At 42.0% G+C, this 26,120-nt stretch overlaps 1 protein-coding gene across 3 annotated transcripts; it reads left to right on the top strand.

The window, feature by feature from the left end:
* Positions 1 to 9,022: 9,022 nt before the first annotated feature.
* RBM22 (RNA binding motif protein 22) lies at positions 9,023 to 20,535 on the top strand. 3 transcript variants are annotated; one of them, XR_008706372.1, is made up of 12 exons: positions 9,024 to 9,180; positions 9,610 to 9,663; positions 10,601 to 10,630; positions 11,384 to 11,516; positions 12,581 to 12,681; positions 12,786 to 12,958; positions 14,114 to 14,314; positions 15,284 to 15,448; positions 16,299 to 16,387; positions 16,593 to 16,724; positions 18,138 to 18,320; positions 20,209 to 20,535. XR_008706372.1 is itself a non-coding variant. In XM_055558730.1 (11 exons), exons 1-11 carry the CDS (start codon positions 9,127 to 9,129, stop codon positions 20,241 to 20,243), a joined length of 1,167 nt encoding a protein of 388 aa, XP_055414705.1. In that variant the 5' UTR covers positions 9,023 to 9,126; the 3' UTR covers positions 20,244 to 20,535. The 3 variants fall into 3 exon arrangements, 2 of the variants coding, with proteins under 2 accessions (XP_055414705.1, XP_055414694.1); XM_055558730.1 differs by lacking the exon at positions 18,138 to 18,320 and having other exon boundaries at positions 9,023 to 9,180; XM_055558719.1 differs by lacking the exon at positions 20,209 to 20,535 and having other exon boundaries at positions 18,138 to 19,274.
* The last annotated feature ends 5,585 nt before the right edge of the window (positions 20,536 to 26,120 follow it).

Raw genomic sequence — 26,120 nt, 5'->3', positions numbered from 1 at the left:
GTGTGTCTTGTTTGGTTTCATGATGGCTGATTGGAGTAGCATGCCAGTGCTTGGGGAGGGTGGAGTCCGCAGTTAGCCTGAGAGTCAGTGGGGCATGCTCCCTTCTCATTTCTTAAAATGAACTAAGGTAAAACCTCAGCTGAGTTCACTGTAACATTATATAGGTAGATGTTGCTTGAGCTCCCTATCTCAGAACTGTTGTGTAAATGTTGACATTGTTAGGACTCTACCAACTTTTCTCCTGGATCATTGCTTGCAAAGATACCTTTTAAATGTACAAGTAGCCACTCATCCACTTTCATTTGTACTCAGCTTTTCCCGCCTCTTATTGTAGTGAATTTTTCATGTTCCTCTTGTCTAAAGCCAGTGCCACCACTTCCTGCGCTCAGTCTCACCTTCTTACCTATTCAAGGAATGCACTTCAGCAGTTTCTCCCCCTCCCTCTCTTGCATCATTTCCATTGGCATGCTGTGATTTATCTTTTAAAAAATTGATCTAACACCCCTCTTCAACCACCACTCCATTTTTCTATTCCCTTTTCAGCAAAGCTGCCAGGTTTACCTTCTAATTCCTCCTCCCATTTTCATCTGAACCCATTCCACTTAGGCTGCCACCACCACCACATCACCAAAGCAGTCCTTGTGAAGGTCCCCAGCAGTCCACACCGTTAAAGACAATGGTCAGTTGTCAGTTCTTAACCTCTTTAGGGCGTGGGTAGCATCTACCAGCGGATGCCTCCCTGCTTGAAAGAATTAGTTCTCTTGGTTTCTGGAACACAGCTCTCCCGGTTTTCCTTGTGCCCTTCTGGCAGCGTTGCTTCTGTGCCCTTTGCTAGTTGTGGCCCATCTTCCTAACCTTGGAGCATACGCCAGGTCTTATTTCTATACTCACTGTGAGTGACCTCACCCATTTTCCAAGCCATTCCCAGTTTACGTACCAGCCCTGGTCTGTGCAAGTCCAGAACCACAGTCTGGATGTTCTGTTGCCGCATCTGCCTCTCCAGCACATTCATCCCTAACTAGATGTCTTCCAGTAGGTGGCTCAGTAGTAAAGAATCTGCCTGCAAGGCAGGAGACACCGATTCAATCCCTGGGTGGGGAAGATCCCCTGGAGGAGGAAATAGCAACCCACACCAGTATTCTTGCCAGGAAAATCCCATGGACAGAGGAGACTGGCAAGCTGCCGTCCATGGGGTCACAAAGAGTCAGACATGACTGAAGCGAATGAGCAGGTGGCATTTGTATACCTTCAGTTGCTCACAACATCACACATCACCAGTGACTCCTCTTTACATGCCACATCTGGTAAGTCAGCAAGAACCCCTTTCAGTTCTGTCTTCAAACTGTGACCACTCCACAGCCTCTCCAGTGTTACTCTTCTGGGTTAAGTCAGAGTCATCCACATAGACCCCTAGATGATTAATCCGGTAAGGTCTAAATTGATCTTGAAGCCATCCTGGTCCCTGCCCCACTCTTTAGTCAGTTCTCAGCATAGCAGCCAGAATCATTTTGCTGCTTAAAATCCTTAGGCTTCTTAGCTTGCTCAAGAGCAAAACAAAGTCCTTACAATAACTTAGGAGGACCTATAGGAACTGAACCCCACTGCCTCCCACTGCTTCCCTGAATTCATCAAGTACATCCCTGTGTTCACTGCATCCCAGCCACAGGGGTCTCCTGTTCCTGAGTCACCCCAGGAGGCACCCTCTCAGGGTCTTTGCACTGGCTGTTGCCTCTGCCTGGAGAACTCTTCTCCTAGACTTCTGTACGACCCAAACCCCCACCAGTCAGATCTATGTTTAATTGCTTCCTCCTTAGGCTTTCTATGACCTCTCTAGGTAATCATGTAAACTGCCCTCTGCTAATAGACACATATCCACCTTCTTTGCTGCTTTTTTCCTCAATAGCATTAATCACCATCCAGCACTATATACTACTTTATTGATTCATTGTACTAGAACATAAGCTCCATAGTGTTTCTTTTTTTTAGCTGATAGATCTGCAGAGCATAGAGCTGCTGCTGCTGCTTCACTTCAGTCGTGTCCGACTCTCTGTGACCCCATACATGGCAGCCCGCCAGGCTCCCCCGTCCCTGGGATTCTCCAGGCAAGAACACTGGAGTGGGTTGCCATTTCTTTCTCCAGTGCACGAAAGTGAAAAGTGAAAGTGAAGTCACTCAGTCGTGTCCGACTCTTAGCGACCCCATGGACTGCAGCCTACCAGGCTCCTCCATCCATGGGATTGTCCAGGCAAGAATACTGGAGTGGGGTGCCATTGCCTTCTCCGAGAGCATAGAGCAATGCCTGGCAAGTAGCGGGCAACTAGTATTTGTTAAATAATACCATCTGCCTTTTTCTTGCTTATATAGCTGTTGACCTTTTATCTTTAAAATATATATATAATATGTATCTTTTATAGATATATAATATGTATCATACATATATGCTTTTTTTGGTCATAAGCCAAATATCTTACTTGCTTTGACCTCTCGTGCTGGTGTCACCTCTGCCTAGGATACTTTTTCCTCTCTGTGCCTTCTCCAGAGTTAATTTCCTGCTCTCACCTCTCTCTCCATCCCATTTAGATGTGGTCATAATCTTTAGTACCTAACCTTTCCGGGGCATTTGCCGCTTCCTAATACTGGGTTTTGTATGTGTATCGCTCCTTTGCTGTATTGCAACACCCCTACAGAGCCAAATCCAGGCCCTTTTGTAATGTTTCTTCTACTGGATTGACCAAAAAGTTTGTTAGGGTTTTCCCATAAATTGTTAAGGAAAAACTCAAACGAACTTTTGAACCAACCCAGTATATTCCAGTCAAAGGATAGACTGGAGTAAATTAAAAAACTCAAGAGCTGAATCACTTGCTCAATTGCAATATAGTTGATACTTGAGTAGTGCACAGTGCAGGGGTTAAGAACACTGACACTGGGGTAAAAACCTGTGTGTAAGTTTATAGTTGGGCTCTGTATCCATGGATTAAACCAAGTTGCAGATTGTGTAGTACTGTTTATTGGACAGGGGACAGAGAGTGTGTATGAGTGGACCCATGCAGTTCAAACCTGTGTTGTTCAAGGGTCAACCTTTATTCCCATTTTCTAGTGGTCAGGGACATCTATAGTGAAATTTATTTTACAGTATTTATAAACTGCCTACACAAGACAGTGAAGCAAAAGTAACATTAAATAACATGGACTCAGTCAAAAAGTTGTTTCATTTTCATGCCCTGCTCCCCTCCCCACCCATTTTTCTGTTACATCAAAGGTAAAGTATCTGTTCTTTTATGTAACACACACACACACACATATATATATATTATTGTATTTATTCATGGCTGTGCTGAATCTTGATTGGTGCTCCAGGGCTTTCTCTAGTTGTGGAGAGTGGGGGCTACTCTTTGTTGAGGTCCCTAGAGCACACAGATTTCAGGAGTTGTGGCACACAGCTCCACAGCATGTGGAATCTTCCCGGACGAGGGACGGAACCCATGTTCTCTACATTGGCTTGCAGGTTCTTATCCACTGCACCCCCTGGGAAGTCCTATGTAACACTTTAAAAAAACAAACAAACAAACAAACAAACGGGCTTCTGGCTCAGCCTTTGGCAGACAACAGTAGCTTACTGAAAAGTACTGTTTCATTTTCATTGTATCTGTTCTTAAGGCTACATCTACACATGTGATACGATTTAACATTACCGAAGTGATTTTAAAAGTGTTCCTCTTAAAATATATTAAGTAAAAGGAGACTCAGAAGTTCCACTTATGCCTGTGATGTAGAGATCTGGAAAGGGTATCACCCTGACTCAAACAGAAAACTGGATAGATGACAAAATCATACATTTTATTGGGTCTGTCAGATGGCCGATGTGGCACGGCAGTCAACTAGCCTTAATTTCAAGGATGGACAAACCCCTCCAAGGAGACAGGACGTAGACTTGCTCACCTGTAGCAGAGCATGGGAGAAGTGTTGACCACCATATACGCAGATAAGAGAAAATCGACTAAAATATTAAAGAATTGCTAAAGACCAAACTGAAGCTAAGATGATAGTATAAAACCCCTGGGAGCCTGAGATATAGAGGGACCGTGGATGCATGGACCAGCTCTTTCCAAAAACTCCACCCCATGTTCATGAGAAAGACTTGGGAGGAGTAGGGGTGCTGGACCTCTGTAGAGCCTCCCTGGGTTTGGAGACGTGCAAAGGAAGGAGGCCTAGGAAAGTCGTGAAACCTTGCTTCTCCCTGCCTAGGTCCTTACCTCAAAGAGCAAAAAGGCCTAAGCCACTGGGGAGAAGGGGGAGCAGAAAACCCTGTCTACATAGGGCACAGGTAAAGACTCATTGCTGCTGGGCCAAGGTAAGAAAGAAACCTCTGCTCTTGGAAGGGACAGGATTCAATCCTGAGCCCCAGGATTTTATACCAATACCATTAAAGGCCTGCAAATGCAAGAGGGGCAGGAAACTCCCCCTTCAAGACCAACCACAGATACAAGTCAGGGTTTGGCTGCCACAGAAAGGAGGGACAAGAATGCTGAGAAGAGACTCATTCCCAAGTCTGGGCACAAAGGACTTACTAAAGACTGAGGCTGAATTAGAACAAAGAACCCTGACTTCTCTCTGACTACCAACCCTGCAAGCAGTTGCTGGGGGCATGGGCAAAGGGCATAGGGACCTGTCATTATGGTGCAGGTGTGCACAACAGCTGAAAGCTAAGGATGAAGTATGAACACTTGAGAAAAATTCTACAGTCCCAACCAAAAGACAAAATAACATTCACTTCAGTTCAGTTGCTCAGTCATGTCTGACTCTTTGCGACCCCATGAATCGCAGCACACCAGGCCTCCCTGTCCATCACCAACTCCCGGAGTTCACTCAGACTCACATCCATCGAGTCAGTGATGCCATCCAGCCATCTCATCCTCTGTCGTCCCCTTCTCCTCCTGCCCCCAATCCCTCCCAGCATCAGAGTCTTTTCCAATGATTCAACTCTTCGCATGAGGTGGCCAAAGTACTGCAGTTTCAGCTTCAGCATCATTGCTTCCAAAGAAATCCCAGGGCTGATCTCCTTCAGAATGGACTGGTTGGATCTCCTTGCAGTCCAAGGGACTCTCAAGAGTCTTCTCCAACACCACAGTTCAAAAGCATCAATTCTTCAGCGCTCAGCATTCTTCACAGTCCAACTCTCACATCCATACATGACCACAGGAAAAACCATAGCCTTGACTAGACGGACCTTTGTTGGCAAAGTAATGTCTCTGCTTTTCAATATGCTATCTAGGTTGGTCATAACTTTCCTTCCAAGGAGTAAGCATCTTTTAATTTCATGGCTGCAGTCACCATCTGCCTGGATTTTGGAGCCCCAAAAAATAAAGTCTGACACTGTTTCCACTGTTTCTCCATCTATTTCCCATGAAGTGATGGGATCGGATGCTATGATCTTCGTTTTCTGAATGTTGAGCTTTAAGCCAATTTTTTCACTCTCCTCTTTCACTTTCATCAAGAGGCTTTTGAGTTCCTCTTCACTTTCTGCCATAAGGGGGTGTCATCTGCATATCTGAGGTTATTGATATTTCTCCCAGCAATCTTGATTCCAGCTTGTGCTTCTTCCAGACCAGCGTTTCTCATGATGTACTCTGCATATAAGTTAAATAAGCAAGGTGACAATATACAGCCTTGATGTACTCCTTTTCCTATTTGGAACCAGTCTGTTGTTCCATGTCCAGTTCTAACTGTTGCTTCCTGACCTGCATACAAATTTCTCAGGAGGCAGGTCAGGTGGTCTGGTATTCCCATCTCTTTCAGAATTTTCCACAGTTTATTGTGATCCACACAGTCAAAGGCTTTGGCATAGTCAGTAAAGCAGAAATAGATGCTTTTCTGGAACTCTCTTGCTTTTTCCATGATCCAGCGGATGTTGGCAATTTGATCTCTGGTTCCTCTGCCCCTCAACCAGCTTGAACATGAGGAAGTTCACAGTTCACATATTGCTGAAGCCTGGCTTGGAGAATTTTGAGCATTACTTTACTAGCATGTGAGATGAGTGCAATTGTGCGGTAGTTTGAGCATTCTTTGGCATTGCCTTTCTTTGGAATTGGAATGAAAACTTACCTTTTCCAGTCCTGTGGCCACTGCTGAGTTTTCCAAATTTGCTGGCATATTGAGTGCAGCACTTTCACAGCATCATCTTTCAGGATTTGAAATAGCTCAACTGGAATTCCATCACCTCCACTAGTTTTGTCCGTAGTGATGCTTTCTAAGGCCCACTTGACTTCACATTCCAGGATGTCTGGCTCTAGGTCAGTGATCACATCATCGTGATTATCTGGGTCATGAAGATCTTTTTTGTACAGTTCTTTTGTGTATTCTTGCCACCTCTTCTTAATATCTTCAAAATCTGTGGTACACTAAAGGCAAGCATAGCAACAACAAAGTGCAAACCTAGCCCAGTTCCTGCCTAGATTGACCAAACCCCATACAAATGGCCTGACAGAATAAGAGACTTGATTATTTCCAGACATTAATACTATTGACTTCAGTCTCTACTGATATATAAGTAACAACTGGCATTCAGTAAAAATTTTGAAATACACAAGCAATAAAAATCCAACCCATTTGTGATAGACAATAAAACTATATTCACATATGATCTAGATATTGGAACTGTTGGTCAGGGACTTAATTCTGATTAACATGTTGAAGATCTAGTTGAAAATTGGGATAATATACATGAGCAGATTTCAGCAAACAGAAACTATAAGAAAGGGACAAACTGAAATGAAAAGCACAAGATCAGAGATGAGGAATATCTTCTCTGGGCTCATCAGAACACCTTATCATACCTGAGGAAATAATCAGGAAACTCAGAAACAGGTCAACAGAAATTATCCACACTGAAACTCCCAAAAAGAAAACAGTACTCAAGGTCTATGAAGAATAATAATATATAATAGTTGTTCAGTTGTTCCTGACTCTTTGTGAGCCCATGGACTGTAGCCCGCCAGGCTCCTCTGTTCATGAAATTATCTGGCAAGAATACTGGAGACGGTTATCATTCCCTTCTCCAGGGGATCTCTCCAATCTAGGGATTGAAGCTGGGTATCCTGCATTACAGGCAGATTCTTTACTGTCTGAGCTACCAGGGAAGCTCTCAAGGCCTGTGGGATGATATCATATAGTCTAATATGTCATTGGAGTCCCAGACAGAGAAGAAACTGAGCAGAATATTTAAATAACTGTTAAGAATTTTCAAAATACAATGAAGGAAAACAAATCACAAATGTGTTAAGCTCAGATAAACCCAAGCACTTTCCTATACAGGAAAAAATAGACCATATGATCAAGCAATCCCAATCCACATGCAAAATGAAAACTTATGTCTATACAACAACCTGTATGTGAATGTTTATAATCCCTTTATTTGTTTTCACTGAAATCTGGATAACTCAAGTGTTCATTAATTGGCAAATGTGTGTGTATTTTAACCCCAAATACATCCATACAGTGAAATTCTCAGCAATAAAAAGGTACAAATTACTGGTATATGTAACAATATGGATGAATTTCAAATACAGTATGCCAAGTTCAGTTCAGTTGCTCAGTCATGTACGACTCTTTGCCACCCCATGAACCACAGCACGCCAGGCCTCCCTGTCCAGCACCAACTCCCAGAGCTCACTCAGACTCACGTCCATTGAGTCAGTGATGCCATCCAACCATCTTGTCCTCTGCTGTCCCCTTCTCCTGCCCTCAATCTTTCCCAGCATCAGGGTCTTTTCAAATGAGTCAGCTCTTTGAATCAAGTTACCAAAGTATTGGAGTTTCAGCTTCAACATCAGTCCTTCCAGTGAACACCCAGGACTGATCTCCTTCAGAATGGACTGGTTGGATCTCCTTGCAGTCCAAGGGACTCTCAAGAGTCTTCTCCAACACCACAGTTCAAAAGCATCCATTCTTCTGCACTCAGCTTGCTTTATAGTCCAACTCTACATCCATACATGACTACTGGAAAAACCACAGCCTTGACTAGAGGGACCTTTGTTGACAAAGTAATGTCTCTGCTTTTTAATATGCTGTCTAGGTTGGTCATAAATTTCCTTCCAAGTTTAAAGTTGCTCAGTCGTGTCCAACTCTTTGTGACTCCATGGACTGTAGCCCACCAAGCTCCTCGGTCCATGGAATTTTCCAGGCAAGAGTACTGGAATGGGTTGCCATTTCCTTCTCCAGGGGATCTTCCTGACCCAGGGATGGAACCCGAGTCTCCCGCATTGCGAGGCAGATGCTTTACTGTCTGAGCCACAGAGAAGCCCTTCCAAGGAGTAAGTGTCTTTTAATTTCATGGCTGCAATCACCATCTGCAAGAGAAGTCAAACCCCAAAGGATAGTTGATCCAAAAATGATTTAACAATACATGTGTTGATCCATAAGGCTTTTCATTTAAGAAGTTGGAGAGAAGTACTATTGTCTCTGGATTTGTGGCTTCACCAGTTTTTAGCTACACGACCAGAAGCAAGTTAATCTCTCTAAACCTCGGTTTCCTTCTATAAACGAGGTACAGTCACACTTGCCTAGAGGGCAGTGATTGCCAGAAAAGTACAGGACATCCTCCTAAATTTCACTTTCAGAAAAACGAGTCATTATTTAGTGTAAGCATGTTTGGAACAAATTTATACTAAAATAACTTCCGTTGTTTGTCTGAAATTCAAATTTTACTAGACGTTATGCGTTTTTGCTAAATCTGGCCACCCTAAGGCGGGCTTACTGTGGGAATTAGATAGTCACCGCAAGACGTTCCCCCCATTTTTTTAGCATAATAAGCGCTCATTGGTGTCGACGCTGTTTTGATTCCAGGCCCTCGTTCATTATAGTTCCTTTATTCTTTCACTCAGTTTTTAAATAAACTAGTTGAACTTGTGACTCTTCACTACTGGCTGTCACCACTGGAAGGAAGTAACTGGAGGCCAATTGTTAAGAAATTCCAAGCAAGCGATGCCATTACACAAGGTGTCGCCCTCAAGGGCGCGCAAGACGCGTAAATAAGACGTCAACGTGCCGAGAGGCAGCCGCGGGGCCTGACGGGATTGTGGCGGTCCTCTCCCAACTCGGAAGCTGCGGCTGCCTCCAGACGCTCTGAAGATGGCGACCTCTCTAGGTTCCAACACCTACAACAGGCAGAATTGGGAGGATGCGGTGAGTGAGCCTGTCGGAGGAGGACAGAAAGAGGCAGCGAAGTCAGGGCTCCAGCGGGCGGGCAGGGACGTGGCTGCGGTGCGGCCGAGGGAATTCCAAGAAGAAGCCAGCACCGCGGCCTAACTCGGCTACGGCTGAAGGCTGGAGGGAGGCCCTCCTGAGGGCTTGGATGGAGGGGGTTTAGCCAGGGTCTGGGACCAGCTCCCTTTCTGTGCCTACTCCCTCCACTCTTTTCGAGCGGGTCTTTACTCCCGCCGCCTCCCGGAAGTGCATACAGCGCCTCCTCCCGCGACCCGGCCCGTGCTGGACCACGGGTTCCCCCTGTTCCCCAGCCTCGCTCCTCGCCCCCTCCCCCCCGCCGCACGACAGTGGCTGAGACGGCAAGGCCTTTGGAGCTTGGCGTTCAACCAGCTTTCCCATTTTCACCAGGACTTCCCTATTCTGTGCCAGACGTGTCTTGGAGAAAACCCATATATCCGAATGGTGAGTGAGTGAGTGTAAAACGGGACCTACTGTATATGTTCTGTCAATGTTGTGGTACTCGCACACTGTCGGTCATGTAGTTCTCTTAGCCACGAAGAAGTAATGATGCTTCTTTACTAACCCTAAGCGTAGAAGAATTTGCAAAGGACTGTCATGCTCTCTCACTTTGGAACTCGGCGACGGTCTGTGATCTAGGAGTCATAATAATAGTTAATATCCATTGAACATTTACCTAGGAGTCAGATCTGTTAACCAGAGGCAAAGAAAGTTTATGTCTTTTCAATACAGCAAGTAAGGTGTGGAACTGGGATTTAAGTTCAGATATTCTGACTCCAGGGACCTCAGCAAATTAGAAGGAGAGCCAGGACTGAACTCAAGTGCCTTTTAGCTTCCACACCTTATAATGTGTTTAGTGTAAGGTACTTTCTCTCCTTATAAATAAGAGTAAACTTAGCAGCAGTTTATATTTAATAATTAGGGCTGTGTTGTGATCAATCTCGGAGGTATTGATTCACTATATACAGAGTACCATCACAGGATGAGTCTAGAGTAGTTACCTCTGACTAAACTTTGAAAAATGGACTGGCCCTGCCTGCATCCTCTGTGCTTTAGGGACTGTGGAAACCATTAGGAAATTGTTCTTGGAAGAAAACTTGGGAGCCAGAGGTGAATCTAAGAATTGTGGTTGTGGAAAGGTACATACTTACTCCATGTTAGATCCATAAAATTCTTAAGAGGTCATAGTTTGTATGTGATTAGATTATATCCCAGCCCCTTCCTTGCCCTCCTCCCCAAAAAGGGTAGGGTCCCATTTCTCTCTCCCACCCCTTAAGATGCCAGGGATTTCCAGATACTTTTCTTGGAAACTGTGTAGAGAAGGAGCAGGCATCAGCTTTTTTCCCCCATGTCTGTAACTCCTCTATTTTTTCTATTTCAGACCAAAGAAAAGTATGGGAAGGAATGCAAAGTAAGTGTGTTAAAGAGTAATGATTTAGTTTTATTTTCCTTTTTTCTTCGACTCCGTGAGGTTTGAAGTCCTTGATAAAAGTGAGTGTGACACATGCATTCATGTATCATTTATGTACTCTTTGGCTGTTAACTATTTAGGGTAGGGGTAAGAAAATGAGCCATTTAACGCAAGGATTCTTAACTTGATGTCTGTGGTTGGTCTTTGAACCCCCTGGGATTGCATATACCAAATGTTCTGTGATTATCAGTTCAGTTCAGTTCAGTCGCTCAGTCGTGTCCGACTCTTTGCGACCCCATGAATTGCAGCACGCCAGGCCTCCCTGTCCATCACCAACTCCCAGAGTTCACCCAGACTCGCGTCCATCAAGTCAGTGATGCCATCCAGCCATCTCATCCTCTGTGATTATGCCTATGAACATTTTTAAGCTGAGGGGGAAGGTCATAGATATAAGATTCTTAAAGAAGTATAGGACACTCCCTACTTACCCCATAAAAGATTAAGAATTACATTGTTAATGCTGGTGACTTCTAGAATGGGAGGACTTTGATTTTTGAGTTTTTAAACTACTGAAGAAGAGTGTTGTAAAGGATTGAAACATCAGATCCTGTTTAGACTAGATGATTGCTAAGATCTCCTCTAAACCCTAGATTTGGGGATCCTTTCTTTGAATCTCCTGATGTTACTAAATCTCCTGGATTAATTGTCCAGATCAGGACCGTTAACACTCTGTGGCTTTATCTTGTGTTCCAGATCTGTGCCAGGCCATTCACAGTGTTTCGCTGGTGCCCTGGGGTCCGCATGCGTTTCAAGAAGACTGAAGTGTGCCAGACCTGCAGTAAATTGAAGAATGTCTGTCAGACCTGCCTCTTAGACCTAGAATATGGTATGTTTGACTTGCCCCATGGTTCTGAAAGTGTGCAGCTGCTCTAAACAACAGAGTGGTCTTCCTGTCTCCCTCTTCTCACCCTGTCTCTCGTTCTGATCCACTTTGAAATTTCTGTTGTGCTCTGCTTTTCCCAAGAAGAAAAGAACCATACTAAGTTATTCTAGAGTTGTGAACAACAATAGTGATTTTAAGAAAGGTTGGTAATTAATCAACACAACTATGCTAAAGACTATTTATACAGAAGGGAGGTTTAAGGCCTTCTGTATACCTTTATAGCCAAGGTAAGTTAGAGGCATTGTTGCTATGACAGGTAATTTCTTTGCCTTAGACTCCTGTCTAGATCCAGAACATTTCTTCCACAATCCCTACCAAAGTTCAGGCTAATTGTGCTTTGGGTTTTTATATCAACTATGTTGTTAGGACTGATACACTGTATTGCTACTGTTGCAGAGTAACTTCTTTTGGCAGTGACTTTTTTACTGCAGGTGACTTTTTGTTTTTCAGAAAAACATCCTTTCAGCAAGTTTCTACTATACAATAAAATGAAAAAGGAAAATCTGGGTTTATTTATGTTAAGTTCAGAAAGTTAACTCTGCTAATCAGAGTCCTGGTCACATACTGTTTAATATTATTTGTATGTTTGTTAAGGGAGTGTTCTAGTTCTGCAGTACAGTGATCCTTACATGATTATGACTATTCAGAGGATCTGCAGGACAGGGCTAAAAATAATACACTTTTTACATTTGTTTTAAATCATGATATAGTAAAAGCTAGATGCGTTATTAATTGCAGGTCAGATCTGACTACAGTAAGAGCTTGTTCATCTAAAATATTTAAACATTCATTTCATGAAAACTTAGGAATTTGGATAATTTCTTAGAATGCTCTGTAGTAGTATTAGCTTGACAGTGCTACAGAATCTGAATTAAAATAAAGCTTCTATTACCAAATAAAGTGGAGAAAGGAAGAATGATGTTATATTATATTATTCTGTCTACGTACTCAGTTTGGATATGGTTTAAAATGTATCTTGAGTTTTTTCTTCCTTTCCTTTGTTCTAGGTCTGCCCATCCAGGTTCGTGATGCAGGATTGTCTTTTAAGGATGACATGCCAAAGTCCGACGTCAACAAAGAGTACTACACACAGAATATGGAGAGAGAGGTGTGCTGCCACTTGCCTGATATAGTTTTATATTTGATGAAAGAATCCTAGGGGATTGACATAGTCTGTGTAATTTACCTTCGGAATGTGTCATTCCTCTGTAGATTTCCAACTCTGATGGAACGCGGCCAGTTGGCATGTTGGGGAAAGCCACATCCACCAGTGACATGCTGCTCAAACTGGCCCGGACCACACCCTACTACAAAAGGAATCGACCGCACATTTGCTCCTTCTGGGTGAAAGGAGAATGTAAGAGAGGAGAGGAGTGTCCATACAGGCAAGAGCTGAAGTGCTTTTTCAGTGTTTGCTTTCAGATGGCTAGTTACCTATGAAGGGGGAAGTGCTAGACTAAATTATTTATGCTTCAAAATGTTAAAGTTTATTCAGCTAGTGTCATGTATCTTATATCTTAGGAGCAGAGATTGAATTGTTGTTTTTATGTATAATGGAACCTTTACCTATAAGCAAGCCTTGGGAGACTAAATTGCTCTGTCGTAAAATATCAGTGTTGACCTCAGGTTCCTACCTACGATGTCAGTCTTGGCTCTCATGGTACAACTGGCTTAAATCTCAGTGTATAGTTGAAATCAGATTAAAGCCAGACTTCTAAAATGTGAGTATGTTTGAGTCAAGACTGCCAGGCATCTGGATTAGGAGGTTTTACCTTGGAGTTGGTAAACCCCACCCATGAGAAAAAATTAGCTCTCCCTATTTCTGGGGTTGGGTCCATAGATTAATCAAGCTCTTGAGTGCAATGCAAGACCTCAGATACATTAAGAACCGTTGCCCTAGAGAGGGGTAACCATGTTGTGGTTACCTTTGGTTTTGAAGTGAATTGTGCGAGAAGCATTTCTTTCACATTTATTTATTTGTTGCTTGCTCTGGGTCTTTGTTGCTGTGTGTGAACTTGTCTCTACTTGGAGTGAGTGGAGGCTGCTCTTTGCTATGGTGCACAGGCTTCTCATTGTGGTGGCTTCTCTTGCTGCAGAGCACAGGCGCTAGGTATTTGGGCCGCAGTAGCTGTGACACACAGGCTCATTAATTGTGGCTCAAGGGCCCTAGAGCATGCGAGCTCCATAGTTGTGGTGCACCAGCTTAGCTGCTGCACGGCATGTGCAGTCTGAACCTGTGTCCCCTACATTGGCAGGCAGACTCCCATCCACTGTACCACCAGAGAAGCCCAAAAAGCATTTGTTGATAAGGAAATTTCCACCCTATGGCCATTTAAGTGACTTTTAGGAGGCTAGCATGTCCTTGTGTGATACAGTAAGTTCCTTGATATTAGCTCTGTTTTAATAATTATGTTTTGGTATGGCCATGGTATCTGGTTCAAAAAACATTTCAGGGGTCTTTATATAGCTGCTGTTGTTTGATACCTGTAAAATTTTTTCCTTTGTTTCACCTTTATGCATTGTTCTTTCTTGAACCATAGACATGAAAAACCAACAGATCCAGATGACCCCCTTGCTGATCAGAACATTAAAGACCGATATTATGGAATCAATGACCCTGTGGCAGATAAACTCTTGAAGCGGGCTTCAACAATGCCACGTCTAGACCCACCAGAGGACAAGACTATCACCACACTGTATGTTGGTGGTCTGGGCGATACTATTACTGAGACCGATCTAAGGTTTGTGAGTATAATTTTATGAGTTATCTTTACTTTCACCTGCCCTGGAATAATATTTTTTGGCAAAAACTTGAGAAAACATGATAATTCTGTACCGAGTACATTTTTTTTAGTTGCTCTATAGTATCGTACTGACTGGAATTTTTATAAAGTTCTTTATGATGACAGATAATAGTCTTCGACAGTGCTTATTCCATGCTTGCTTAGGATAATAATTACATGAGATTCTATTTGACCTAATAACCATTAGAATTTCTAAAGATGGCACATAACCAGGAATGATTAATTACATAGAAGAAAGAGAGATTTGCAGTTATAAAAAAATAGATGGTTTAACTTGTTGGTTTTTTTTTAAAGAGATTGGTATTTGGTAATTTTGTGTTATTCTTGTATTTTGCTTGGCTAGATAAGACATCTGGGCAGATAGTGGTGGAAATTACTTCTTGCAAAGAGCATGGAGAAGAAACCTTTCCAGGTGTAGAACCTGTCCTTGTTAGCCTATCTACATTAAACTAAGTGAGCTAGACAGTTCCCCAGGGATGGCAGACTTTCTTCCACCGCCTCTTTCTCTTCTTTTTTGCAACCTTAAAACATTTTTTATTTAAACATTCTTGGCTCATCAGCCCTGGGCACAATACTTTGCTAACCTCTTATCTAGGATTTAACATCCTTAGGGAACCTACTGGAGCCCCCTTTCTTCCATAGGAAAGGCCCTGAGATGTTTGATAGCCTTTACTCATTTTTTTTCTTTCCCTTCCTCAGTACACAGTGCCCACACAGTAGGGGCAACCACAGTAGGCTTAGGGGAGACCACCTACAGGTAATTAGGCAGATCACCGTGAGGCCACTTGCCTCGTGGTGAATCAGTGAAAGAGTATTAACTCTTTTTTCTTTTTTATTAAATCCACATTCTGACTCCTGGGAATGTCTGTTGTCAGCTCTCGTTTTTCTCTACCTGTGTCTCTTCAGGAATCACTTCTATCAGTTTGGAGAGATCCGGACCATCACTGTTGTGCAAAGACAGCAGTGTGCTTTCATCCAGTTTGCTACAAGGCAGGCTGCAGAAGTGGCTGCCGAGAAGTCCTTTAATAAGTTGATTGTCAATGGCCGCAGGCTCAACGTGAAATGGGGAAGGTGAGCATGAGACTGTATTAAAATATCATTGGGACTTCCCTGGCCGGCCAGTGGTTAAGACTCTGTGCTTCCACTGCAGGTGGTGTGGGTTCAATCCCTGGTCAGGGAATTAAGATCCCATATGCTGCATGGCACACCAAAAAAGAAAAAGCATTATTGAGATTTTCAAGAAACCTTTTCATTATCTGGGGGCTAGTAAGCTTTTGGTGAACAGCCTTAAATCAGTAGGACATTTAAAAAAAACTTTTCATTATGTCTGATGCTCGTTCCTGTGGCTATCAGGAAGATGCTACTTTGGAAATTTATTCAGGGTTTTCGTGTAGTAATCTGATGCTTTGAAGGTTCATGTGTTTTGTGACCAGATATTATAGGTCAAGGATAATACTAGGGCATGCAAGTTTACACATGAATTAAATAGACCTGGATTCTGTCCTTAAAGGCCAATTGTTTAGTGAAGAAGAACAGCTAATTTAAGCCTGAAAGTGTTTACTGCATAAGAGAGAGACAGGTAAAATGCCCTGAACGTTCAAAAGTGGAACAAGTTTCTGGCTTGGAGCCAGGGAGACCTCTCAGAGCAGCAGCAGGCCTCATAGAGTGCTTCCTGAACACTGGGCTCAACACAGTATTGCTGCCTCCTGCATCCCCTAAAGCGATTCTAGCAAAATTTGAAACCAAGTATTTCTGTCTTCAAAACCTTTGCTCCTGTCCACTATGGCATTTATGAGGAAAAAGTGAGTGCTGAAGAGGAGGCAGGAGTGAAGGAGCTCTGCTGGACTAGGAAACGTGAGAAACAGAGGTGTGAGAGAAGGTGGAACCAAGTGCTGATAGCCTGAATGTTTGTGTCTCCCAGGTCCCAGGCAGCCAGAGGGAAAGAAAAGGAGAAGGACGGAACCACAGACTCTGGAATCAAGCTCGAGCCCGTTCCAGGGCTCCCAGGAGGTGAGTGCAGATTCTGCCTACCCAGCAGCTTGCTAACTTCAGATACTCATACTGCCCTGACCTTCCTCGAATGTTAGAGGAGACCAGTCTCTGGCTCCCAGCAGCTGCGTTCTCCCAGCAGGACCCCTCAGGATTTCAGGGTAGTGGAAACACTCCACAGAAACACAGCGGTCTCTGCTCTAACTAGCTCTCTTCTCTTCTCTAGCTCTTCCTCCTCCTCCTGCCGCAGAAGAAGAAGCCTCTGCCAACTACTTCAACCTACCCCCTAGTGGTCCTCCGGCCGTGGTGAACATTGCCCTGCCACCCCCACCTGGTATTGCCCCGCCTCCACCCCCAGGTAACTTCTTAGGAAGTAGGGAAATGGGTTAGACTTAGGAAAATCCTCCTGAAGTCTGTCCAGACCCTGTACCGTCATGTCTAACATATCTAAGCCTTCGGGTCTGCTCCATAGATGTCTGCAAGTAAATCTGATTGTTGTCATTCTGGGTATTTTCATTTTTTACTGGCTTGCTAAGAAGGAAGTCACCAGTTTTCTAAAGATCTAAGTATATGTATCATCAGAATGGGAGTTACTGTGATTACAACGACCTGTCACCAGTTTAGGACTTCCCAGGTAGCACTAGTGGTAAAGAACCTGCCTGCCAATCCAAGAGACATAAAGAGGATCCCTGGGTTGGGAAGATCCTTGGAGGAGGAAATGGCAACCCACTCCAGTATTGTTGCCTGGGAAATCCCATGGACAGAAGAGGCTGGCAGGTTACAGTCCATAGTATAACAAAGAGTTGGACAAACTTAAGTTTAAACTTAAGTTGTAAAGCAACTTAACATCATCAGTTTGTTCTCTGTTCTATATCTTAACTGATGCCCTAGAGCATCATTGCTTAAAGGGTAGGCTGTAGGTGTCATCTGCTTGCAGCAAGATAAGGAGTTTGCACCAGAATGTAAATTCATTAAGGAAGTCTTTTTTTTCCTTAATCTTTTTATTTATTTATTTGGCTGCACCAGGTCTTAGTTGCCACATGCAGAACTGTAGGTTTTTGTTGCAGTATGAGGGATCTTTACTTGTGGCTTGCACGATCTTTAGTTGTGGCATGGAACTCTTAGTTGTGGCATGCAGGATCTAGTTCCCTGACCAGAGATGGAACCTGGGCCCCCTGCATTGGAAGTGTGGAGTCTTAGCCACTAAACCACCAGGGAAGCTCCTAAGGAAGTCGTGTTAACAAAAAAATTGTTAGATGAACTAAACTGTGCTTAATTGTGTAATGAAGTTACAATTTGACTCTAGCTCTTTATCTTGTTCGTGACAAGTAATAAACAGTTCAGGGATCAGCACTTTGTACAGCACTGTCAGTGCCAGCGTGAACTGTGTGAGTAAATCACAAGTAACTGGTTCGCCTGGGCAGAGTTCCCATACTTGCTGGAGTAAGTCCTGGTTTCTGAACAACCTTCATTCTAGTATAAAGCATTGAGATTAACGATGACAGGGTCTTGCCTGATTTCTCCCTCACCTCCCAAATTCTGATCAAATCCTATCTGGTAGGATTGGCATGTTTGAGAGATAGCAAAGGCTCAGGTGACATACTAGCAATACTTGGAGACCTATGGAGTTGTTTTTAGCCGTCCTGAGGGGAAAGGTTTCTAAAACCAAAGAAGTCAATGTGTAGCTGGTTTGGACCTTAGAAAGATTCATGGTTTGAAAGTTTATCAAGAGAATTGCAAACCTAACAGATGTGTTCTCTCCCATCTGTAGGTTTTGGGCCACACATGTTCCACCCCATGGGACCACCCCCTCCTTTCATGAGGGCTCCAGGACCAATCCATTATCCTTCTCAGGACCCTCAGAGGATGGGAGCACATGCCGGGAAGCACAGCAGCCCCTAGCACTCATCACCGCTCTGGGGCTCTACAGAAGAGAGGGCGCTTAAAAATCCTAGTAAATGAATCCTGGAATAAATATATTTTTCCTTCCTTTGTAGTTTCCATGGTAGTGGAATGTATTCAGATGTGGGCAGTTGGAGAACAACAGCCATGATTTCCTCTGTGTGTTCTCAAAGGATTGATGGACCTGAAATAAGCTGCCATTAACACATCTGGTTACTGCTATAACATTACTAATAAAACTTAATGCCTCTTCCCCTCATCTGTATGGGGAACAAGTAACTGGGTGAATTGGAATGTCCAGTGGAGTTGCCATCCCAACCATATGTTCATTTTGTATCTTCTTTTGGCGGGTGGGGGGTGGGAAATGACCTGCAGTAAGAAAAACAAGCAAACGATTTTTGACCATTTTTATGTCCATTGGACATTTTCCTTTTTATCATCTAAAAAAAGATTACTAGTACTAATCATTGTAGTGGCAAGAGTGTGATTTAATGCTTCTATAGTCACACTCTTGAAAGACAAATAGAAACAGCACCCAGCACAACCCAGATCTTATCTCTCCTTTCCTGATTTATTACTAAAGGAATCTGGCTGATAGTTTTACTTCTTGACGCTACCAAAAAAGACAAAAATTACTTTTTATTCCTATCAATCAGATGGAGACACAGATTTCATGGAGCTGTGTATCATTGAAGAAACCTGGTATTTGAGATCAAATTATTTTAAAGAACTTCCTGTAAAACACTTTAACAAACTGTGAAAGGAAAAGAATTAAGAGTGTGTTTAAATGGAAGACTTGTGGCCTACGGCTGGAATGTTGATTTTCAGCATTCACCTTTGTGTGACTTCAGCGTCTCATTTTAATTCCCTGCTCTGGGCAGGGGATTCTGTTTGGTCTTAGAATATTTGGAAATAATTGAACTGTAGATGGCAAAAAAAAAAAAAGAAAAATTGATGTTGTGTTGTATTTTTGTTTTGAAAAATTAAAACGGGTCAATTTTCCAAATGTTGTCATAGGTTTATTTCTGTTTTCTTTATCCTTGGTAGCTGAAGTTGAGGTCAGTGGGAGTTAGAAACAAGTTATATATAAAGATATGTTTTTGCTTTAGGTATGTTTTTGTTTTGATTCTGATCTTTATCTAGTCTAAAAGATCCAGGCCCTTTTAGTACTTATGTCAAAGGTTACTTTTGGGGTTGAAATGAGATAATACACAGAAGGCACTCAACACAGAGCCTGCCATGTGGTTATGGATATATGGTAGCTTTAAAATGTCATCTTAGTATTATATAAGTCGTTTTAAAAGGAATCAAGAAAAATTGATACAAGCCCATTTTTCTAGAAGCCAATTCCCATGTCACTTTTATCTCAAAAGTACCTACTTATAGAATGAATATACCTCTTTTTACTGTTTTAGCTCAAGAATTTTTGTTTTCCTCTAGAGAACTTTATCTTGCCTCTTTTTTTTTAAGATTTAAAATTAATCTAGAAGCACTTAGACAATTTAGTTCTAGTAGTATCAGATGTGAAGCAATGTAGGGATACTTCCAAATATTCTGACACCCTTCGGGTAGGGTTTTTTGTGATGGTGGAGGGAGGGTTACTTTTGAGCATGTAAGAGATTTTTAGCCAGTCTGGTAATGTAAGCAGTGTTTTTTATCTCCGAATTCAACTATATCTGTGTATGTATGTATGTATATATATATATATATATCTATATATATATGTAATCTTGACTATCCAATTGTGTATTCCTGCCTTTTTAAGAACATTCTAAATGTTTGTTTACTAGCTGGCTGTGGATAAGTGTTTTTTAAAAAGTATAAGCGAACAAAGTATAAAGTAAGTACTTGATTAGCCTTAAGTAAATCAGAATTATGAGCAATTAGATTTTGGCAAAAACTCAAAGGTGCTTACCAAACTCTATTTCTTTTTCCTCTAGAGAACATAGCCAGGGGTTCACTTGGCGAAAAGTAAACTTTGCCATTCCCAGACCTCGGCTGTAGAAACATCTCACCCACTCAGAGCTATGAACTCTTTCCCATCTGCTGGCTGAATGCACAGGAGGATGATCTCTGGAAGATGGCAGTCACACAATGGAAGGAGGCTGGGTTCCTCTATCACTGCTAAAAGGAGAGCATTATGATAGGAATTTTTGTTAGAGTAAGCCATTGAGTCCTGAGGATCTATCTGTAACAACAGCTAGTGTTACTCTCATAAAAGATGTCAGATCTGATCACAAAAAATAAAGAAGAAACTCATTTTTTATTTACACTGAGTAATGGAGATTTTTACTTTTTAAAAAATTGAAGCATAGTTGATTTACATGTGTTAATTTCTAATGTACAGCAAAGTGACTCAGTTACACACATGTATACTACCCCACTTCAGTACTCTTGCCTGGAAAATCCCATGGACGGAGGAGCCTGGTAGGCTATATAGTCCATGGGGGGTCACTAAGAGTCGGACACGACTGAGCGACTTCACTTTCACTTTTCACTTTGATGCATTGGAGAAGGAAATGGCAACCCACTCCAGTGTTCTTTTCCCACGGACGGGGGAGCCTGGTGGGCTGCCGTCTAGGGGGTCACACAGAGTCGGACATGACTGAAGTGACTTAGCAGCAGCAGCATACATACTTTTTAATATTCTTTTCCATTATAGTTTATCCCAGGATGCTGACTATATTTCCCTGTGCTATACAGTAGGACCTTGTTGTTTATCCAGTCTGTATGTGATAGTTTACGTCTACCAATCCCAAACTCCCAGTCTATCCCTCTCCCTCCATTTGGTAACCACAAGTCTGTTCTTTATGTCTGTGAGTCTGTTTCGTAGACAGGTTGATTTGTGCCATATTTTAGATTCCACATATAAGTGATATCATGTGATGTTTGTCTTTCTGACTTACTTCACTTGGTATAATAACCTCTAGTGGCATTCATGTTGCTACAAATGGCATTGTTCCATTCTGTTTTGTGGGTGAGTAGTAGTCCATTGTATATATGTACCACATCTTTATCCGTTTATCTGTTGATAGACATTTAGGTTGTTTGCATGTCTTGGCTGCTATTAACATTGGTGCGCATGTGTATTTTTGAATTACAGTTTTGTTCAGATATGTGCCCAGGAGTGGGATTGCTGGATCATATGGTAATTGTAGTTTTCTGAGGAACCTCCATACTGTTTCCAGTAGTGGCTGCACCAACGTACATGCGCACTGGCAGTATAAGAGAGTTCCCTTTTCTCCACACCCTCCCCAGCATTTGCTATTTGCAGACTTTTTAGTGATGGTCGTGCTGACAGATGTGAGGTGGTACCCCATGGCAGTTTTGATGTGCACTTCTCCAATAATTAGTGATACTGAGCACCTTTTTATGTGCCTGTCAGCCTTCTGTATGTCCTCTTTGGAGAAAGGTCTATTTAGGTCTTCTACCCGTTTTTCAATTGGATTTGTTTGTTGTCGAGTTGTGTGGGCTCCATATTGTTTTGGAAATTGAGCCCTTATCAGCCCCATCATTTGCAAATATTTTCCCCCATTCTGTTGTCTTTGTTTGTTTTTATAGTTTCCTTTGCTATGCAAAAGCTTGTAAGTTTGATTTGGTCCCATTTGCTTATTTCTATTTCTCTTACCTTGGGAGACTGACATTGGTACGATTTATGTCAGAATGTTTTGCCAATGATCTCTTCTAGAAATTTTATGGTGTCTTTTCTTATATTTAAGTTATTAAGCCATTTTGAGTTTATTTTTGTGCTTTGTGTGAGAATGTATTCTAACTTCATTGATTTACATTCAACTGTCCAATTTTCCCAGCACCACTTGTTGAAGAGCCTTTTCCCCATTTTATACCTTGCCTCCTTTGTTGAAGGTCAATTGTTCGTAGGTGTATGGGTTTATTTCTGGGTTCTCTATTCTGTCCTGTTGATCTGTGTGTCTGTTTTTGTACCAATACCACAGTTTCGGTTACTGTAGCTTTGTAGTGTAGTGTCTGAATTCTGGGAGGGTTATACCTCCTGCTTTGTTCTTTTTCCTCAGGATTTGCCTAGACAATTCTGAGTCTTTTATGTTTCCATATAAATTTTAGGATTATTTGTTCTAGTTCTGTGAAAAATGTCATGGGTAATTTGATACAGATCACATTACTGTAGATTGTTTTGGGTAGTATGGCCATTTCACCAATATTCTTCTAATCCAAGAGCATGGGATGTCTTTCTGTTTATTTGAATCTTCTTTAATGTATTTTATTAATATTTTATTTGTTGTTGTTGTTCAGTCACTAAGTCATATCCCACTTTTGTGACCCCACAGACTGCAGCATGCAAGGCTCCCCTGTCCTTCACTGGGTCTTTTCCACTGAGTTGGCTCTTTGCATCATGTGGTCAAATTATTGGAGCTTTGGCATCAGTCCTTCCAATAAATATTCAGGGTTGATTTCCTTAGGATTGACTGGTTTGATCTCCTTGCAGACCACAGGACTCTCAAGAGTCTTCTTCCAATTCAAAAGCAGGTCCTCAGCATATAACTCTTCAGCCTCCTTGGTCAGATTTATTCCTAAATATTTTATTTGGCGTGATTTTAAAAGGTATTCTTTTTATATTCTCTTTCTGCTCTTTCATTGTTAGTGTAAAGAAATGCAACTGATTTCTGTATGTTAATCTTGTATCCTGCCACCTTGCTACAGCCATGTCACCTGAACGCATCAGATCTCATCTGATCTTGGAAGCTAAGCAGGGTAAGACCTGGTTAGTACTTGGGTGAGAGTAATGATGATTTAAACAGATTCTGGAGCCAGATTACCTGAGATCAAATCCTCACTTCAGCACTCCCAGCTCGCACACTACCTAACCTCTGTCTAGTTGTCATAGTGCCTTACCTCCTAACCATTCTCACTGCCTGTAGTGTTTTGAGCTCCTCCCCTCTTGGAGAAGGCTCAGAAGGTATAGCCTCAGGACAGCTGGATAAAGGCAGTAATGGCCCATGGGGCAAAGAGTGACTGTTGGAAAGCCGAATCAAAGGTCCATGGGGACCTGAAGAAAATAGAGGTGAAATCAGAGGAGTCTAGGGTGACCCTTCTTCCCTCACCACTAACCCGTCAAGTCTCTGGTTTAGTCAACTGGGTGGAAAGATGCCTTCTCCCGAATAGAGAATGCAGTGGCAATTTCTCAGTCTTTCCTTGTTTTTCATGATTTTGATAGATTCAAAGAGGACTAACTGGTCAGGTATTTTGTAGAATTTCTCTCAGTTTGTATTTGTTTAGACTGGGCTTATGAACTTGGGGGAAATATCACAAGGTGGGGGTGCCCTTCTCATCCGTTTACATCAGGAAGTTAAATTGATGATGTTAACCTTGATCACTTGGTTAAAGTGGTGTCTTTGTAAAGTTACTATTTTTCCTTCCTATGCCCTTTGGAAGCAAGTCAGTAAGTCCAGTCTGTAATGAGTAGGAGGGGAAATAAGTTCCACCTCCTGGAAGGGGTGGTACCCACATGTATTATTTCTAAGTCTTTTGTAGGGAAGGAAGATCTGTCCTTTCCCCTCGTGTATTTGTTTATTCAGTCACTTAATTATATCCCTGAATTCACGAATATTTACTTTATTCTTTCAGTTATAATCTATGGGTTGTCTTCACTCTCTTGACTGTTTTTTGATGCACAAAATTTTTATTTTGTGTATTCACTTTTTAAAATGTTTCATAGGTAGTTGAAAATAATTAGTATTGTCTAATTTGATGAGGCAGAATTCTACACTTTCATTTTATTGTTCAAAATTTTTATATCCATATCCATTATTTGTCTGCTAAGCAGTCAACAATTGTAAGAAATGTGTTAAACCTTCCACTGTGATTATGTGTTTTGTGTATTATATAACGGTATTTATCACAATAATCCTTTTTTTTTTTTTTGCCAGAAGTCTCTTTTGTCTGATGTTAATATGGCTAGAGCACATTTCTTTGGGATAATATTTAACTGGCTTATCCTTTTCCATTTATTTTATTTTTGTGTCATATTTTCAGGAGTGCTGCTTTGTGAACAGCATAGAGCTAGAATTACTTTTTGTCCAATTTGTGAGTTTCTGTCTTTAAACTGGTGAGTCTTATCTATGTGTATTTATTGTGATAATTGATACATTTAAATGTATTTATACCACTTTATGTGCCTTTGCTTTTTTTTTTTAACTCTTCCTGCTCTCTATTGAATTGATTTCTCTGCTCATCATTGCTCCTTACATTCTATGCTTTCTGTATGGATCTTGCCCCAAAAATGTTCTTTTATAGTTACCTTGGAGATTAATGAAAAGTCTCTTCCTATTTATTTCTCTGAAAGTTAACTTTTTTTTTTTTTATTTGCTGTGGCACACAGCTTGCAGGATCTTAGTTTCCCACCAGGGATCGAACCCTTACCCCACGCAGTGGAAGCACAGAGTCCTAACCACTGAACCACCAGGGAAGTCTCTGCTCTCACTTCTTGAAGATGTTTTTCCATTATTGCTGTCGACCTTTTTTGTCTGGAGCCTCCAAAGTATCTTTGTGACTTTGGGGTTCTGTGAGTGTTCACTGCCATGGTTCCTAAGTGTGGCTTTAGTTTATCCTTCTCATGACGGGGTGAAGCTTATGTGAGTTTATGTCTCTGATCAAATCCAGAGAATCCCAAGTCATTCAAAACTCCTTCTGGAACTCTTGTTAGTAATGCTGGACAATCTACCCATTAACTTTTTAATTTATTTTATCATTTATTTATTTTGGCCACACTCCACAGTTGTAGGGTCTTAGTCCCCTGACCAGGGAGGGAACCTGGGCCCTCAGCAGTGACAGCGCTGAGTCCTAACACTGGACCACCAGGGAATTCCCGTGTCCACTAACTTATTTAAAAGGAGGGATCGTTTTGGTAAAATGTAACTCATGTACCAAAAAAGTGCATAAACAACAGATGCACAGCTAAATTAAATGTTTTAAGTGGATATCTGTATAACAATCACATATATCTGGAAATAGAAACTGTCCAGCTTTCCCCAGAAGGGACATTATGTCCCTTCACAATCACAAACCTTTCTTTTCCTCCAAAGTCCTGATTTCATATTAAACCCCTCCCTGCGTCAGTAAACATGTTTTGTGCGCCTGCCTGTCTTTGCTCAGTTTTGCTGCTAAGACGCCTCCGTGTCGTGTCACCGTAGTTCATTCATGGCCACTGCTGCCATGTCTGCTGTCCGTTGTCCCAGTGTTTGGGTTACTCTCAGCCCCTTTCATTTCTATATCACTGTAAGATTTCATTCATGTAAAGAACAAAAGCAGGCAAAAGTACAGAATTTATGGGAAGGGCATACTAGGCTCCCAAATTACATGAAAGGTTAATGGCCTGCTTTTTCAGGATCCAAATTTTACTTGTTGAATAAAGAAGCAAAATACAGAACAACAAATACTGTATGATCCCATTAAAAGAAAAACATGTCTCTGTACTTATGCATCTATATACATGTACATCTTTATTCAATTAAGTCTAGAATTCTAGGGGGACCAAACAATTAGCAGTGGTTACCTCTGGTGTATGTATGGGAATGGGGCAGAATGCAGGAAGGAGGGAAGGGCTCCGTTTGTGTATGGGAGGAGCTCTGTGGACCGATACCTTCACATTTTACTACTTCATTTATTTATTTACTTTTACAATAAGCATTCCTTTTTTTTTTTTTTAAACACCTCAGAAAAAACAAGGAATGAGGATTTACTCTGGGGTGCAGCAAGCTTCTTTTCCATACCCGCTGGCTAACATTACCCTCAGAGCACAGCAGAACCAACCCAAGACAGTCCATATCCTCTCTTCCTTGTTTCAGACACTTTAACGGTTGGCTTTCAGTTCATAGAA

Source organism: Bubalus kerabau, chromosome 1 (assembly GCF_029407905.1).
Source record: "Bubalus kerabau isolate K-KA32 ecotype Philippines breed swamp buffalo chromosome 1, PCC_UOA_SB_1v2, whole genome shotgun sequence".
Lineage (NCBI taxonomy): Eukaryota > Metazoa > Chordata > Mammalia > Artiodactyla > Bovidae > Bubalus > Bubalus kerabau.
The sequence above is the reverse complement of the archived record's forward strand: the minus strand, read 5'-3'. Positions and strand labels throughout refer to the sequence as shown.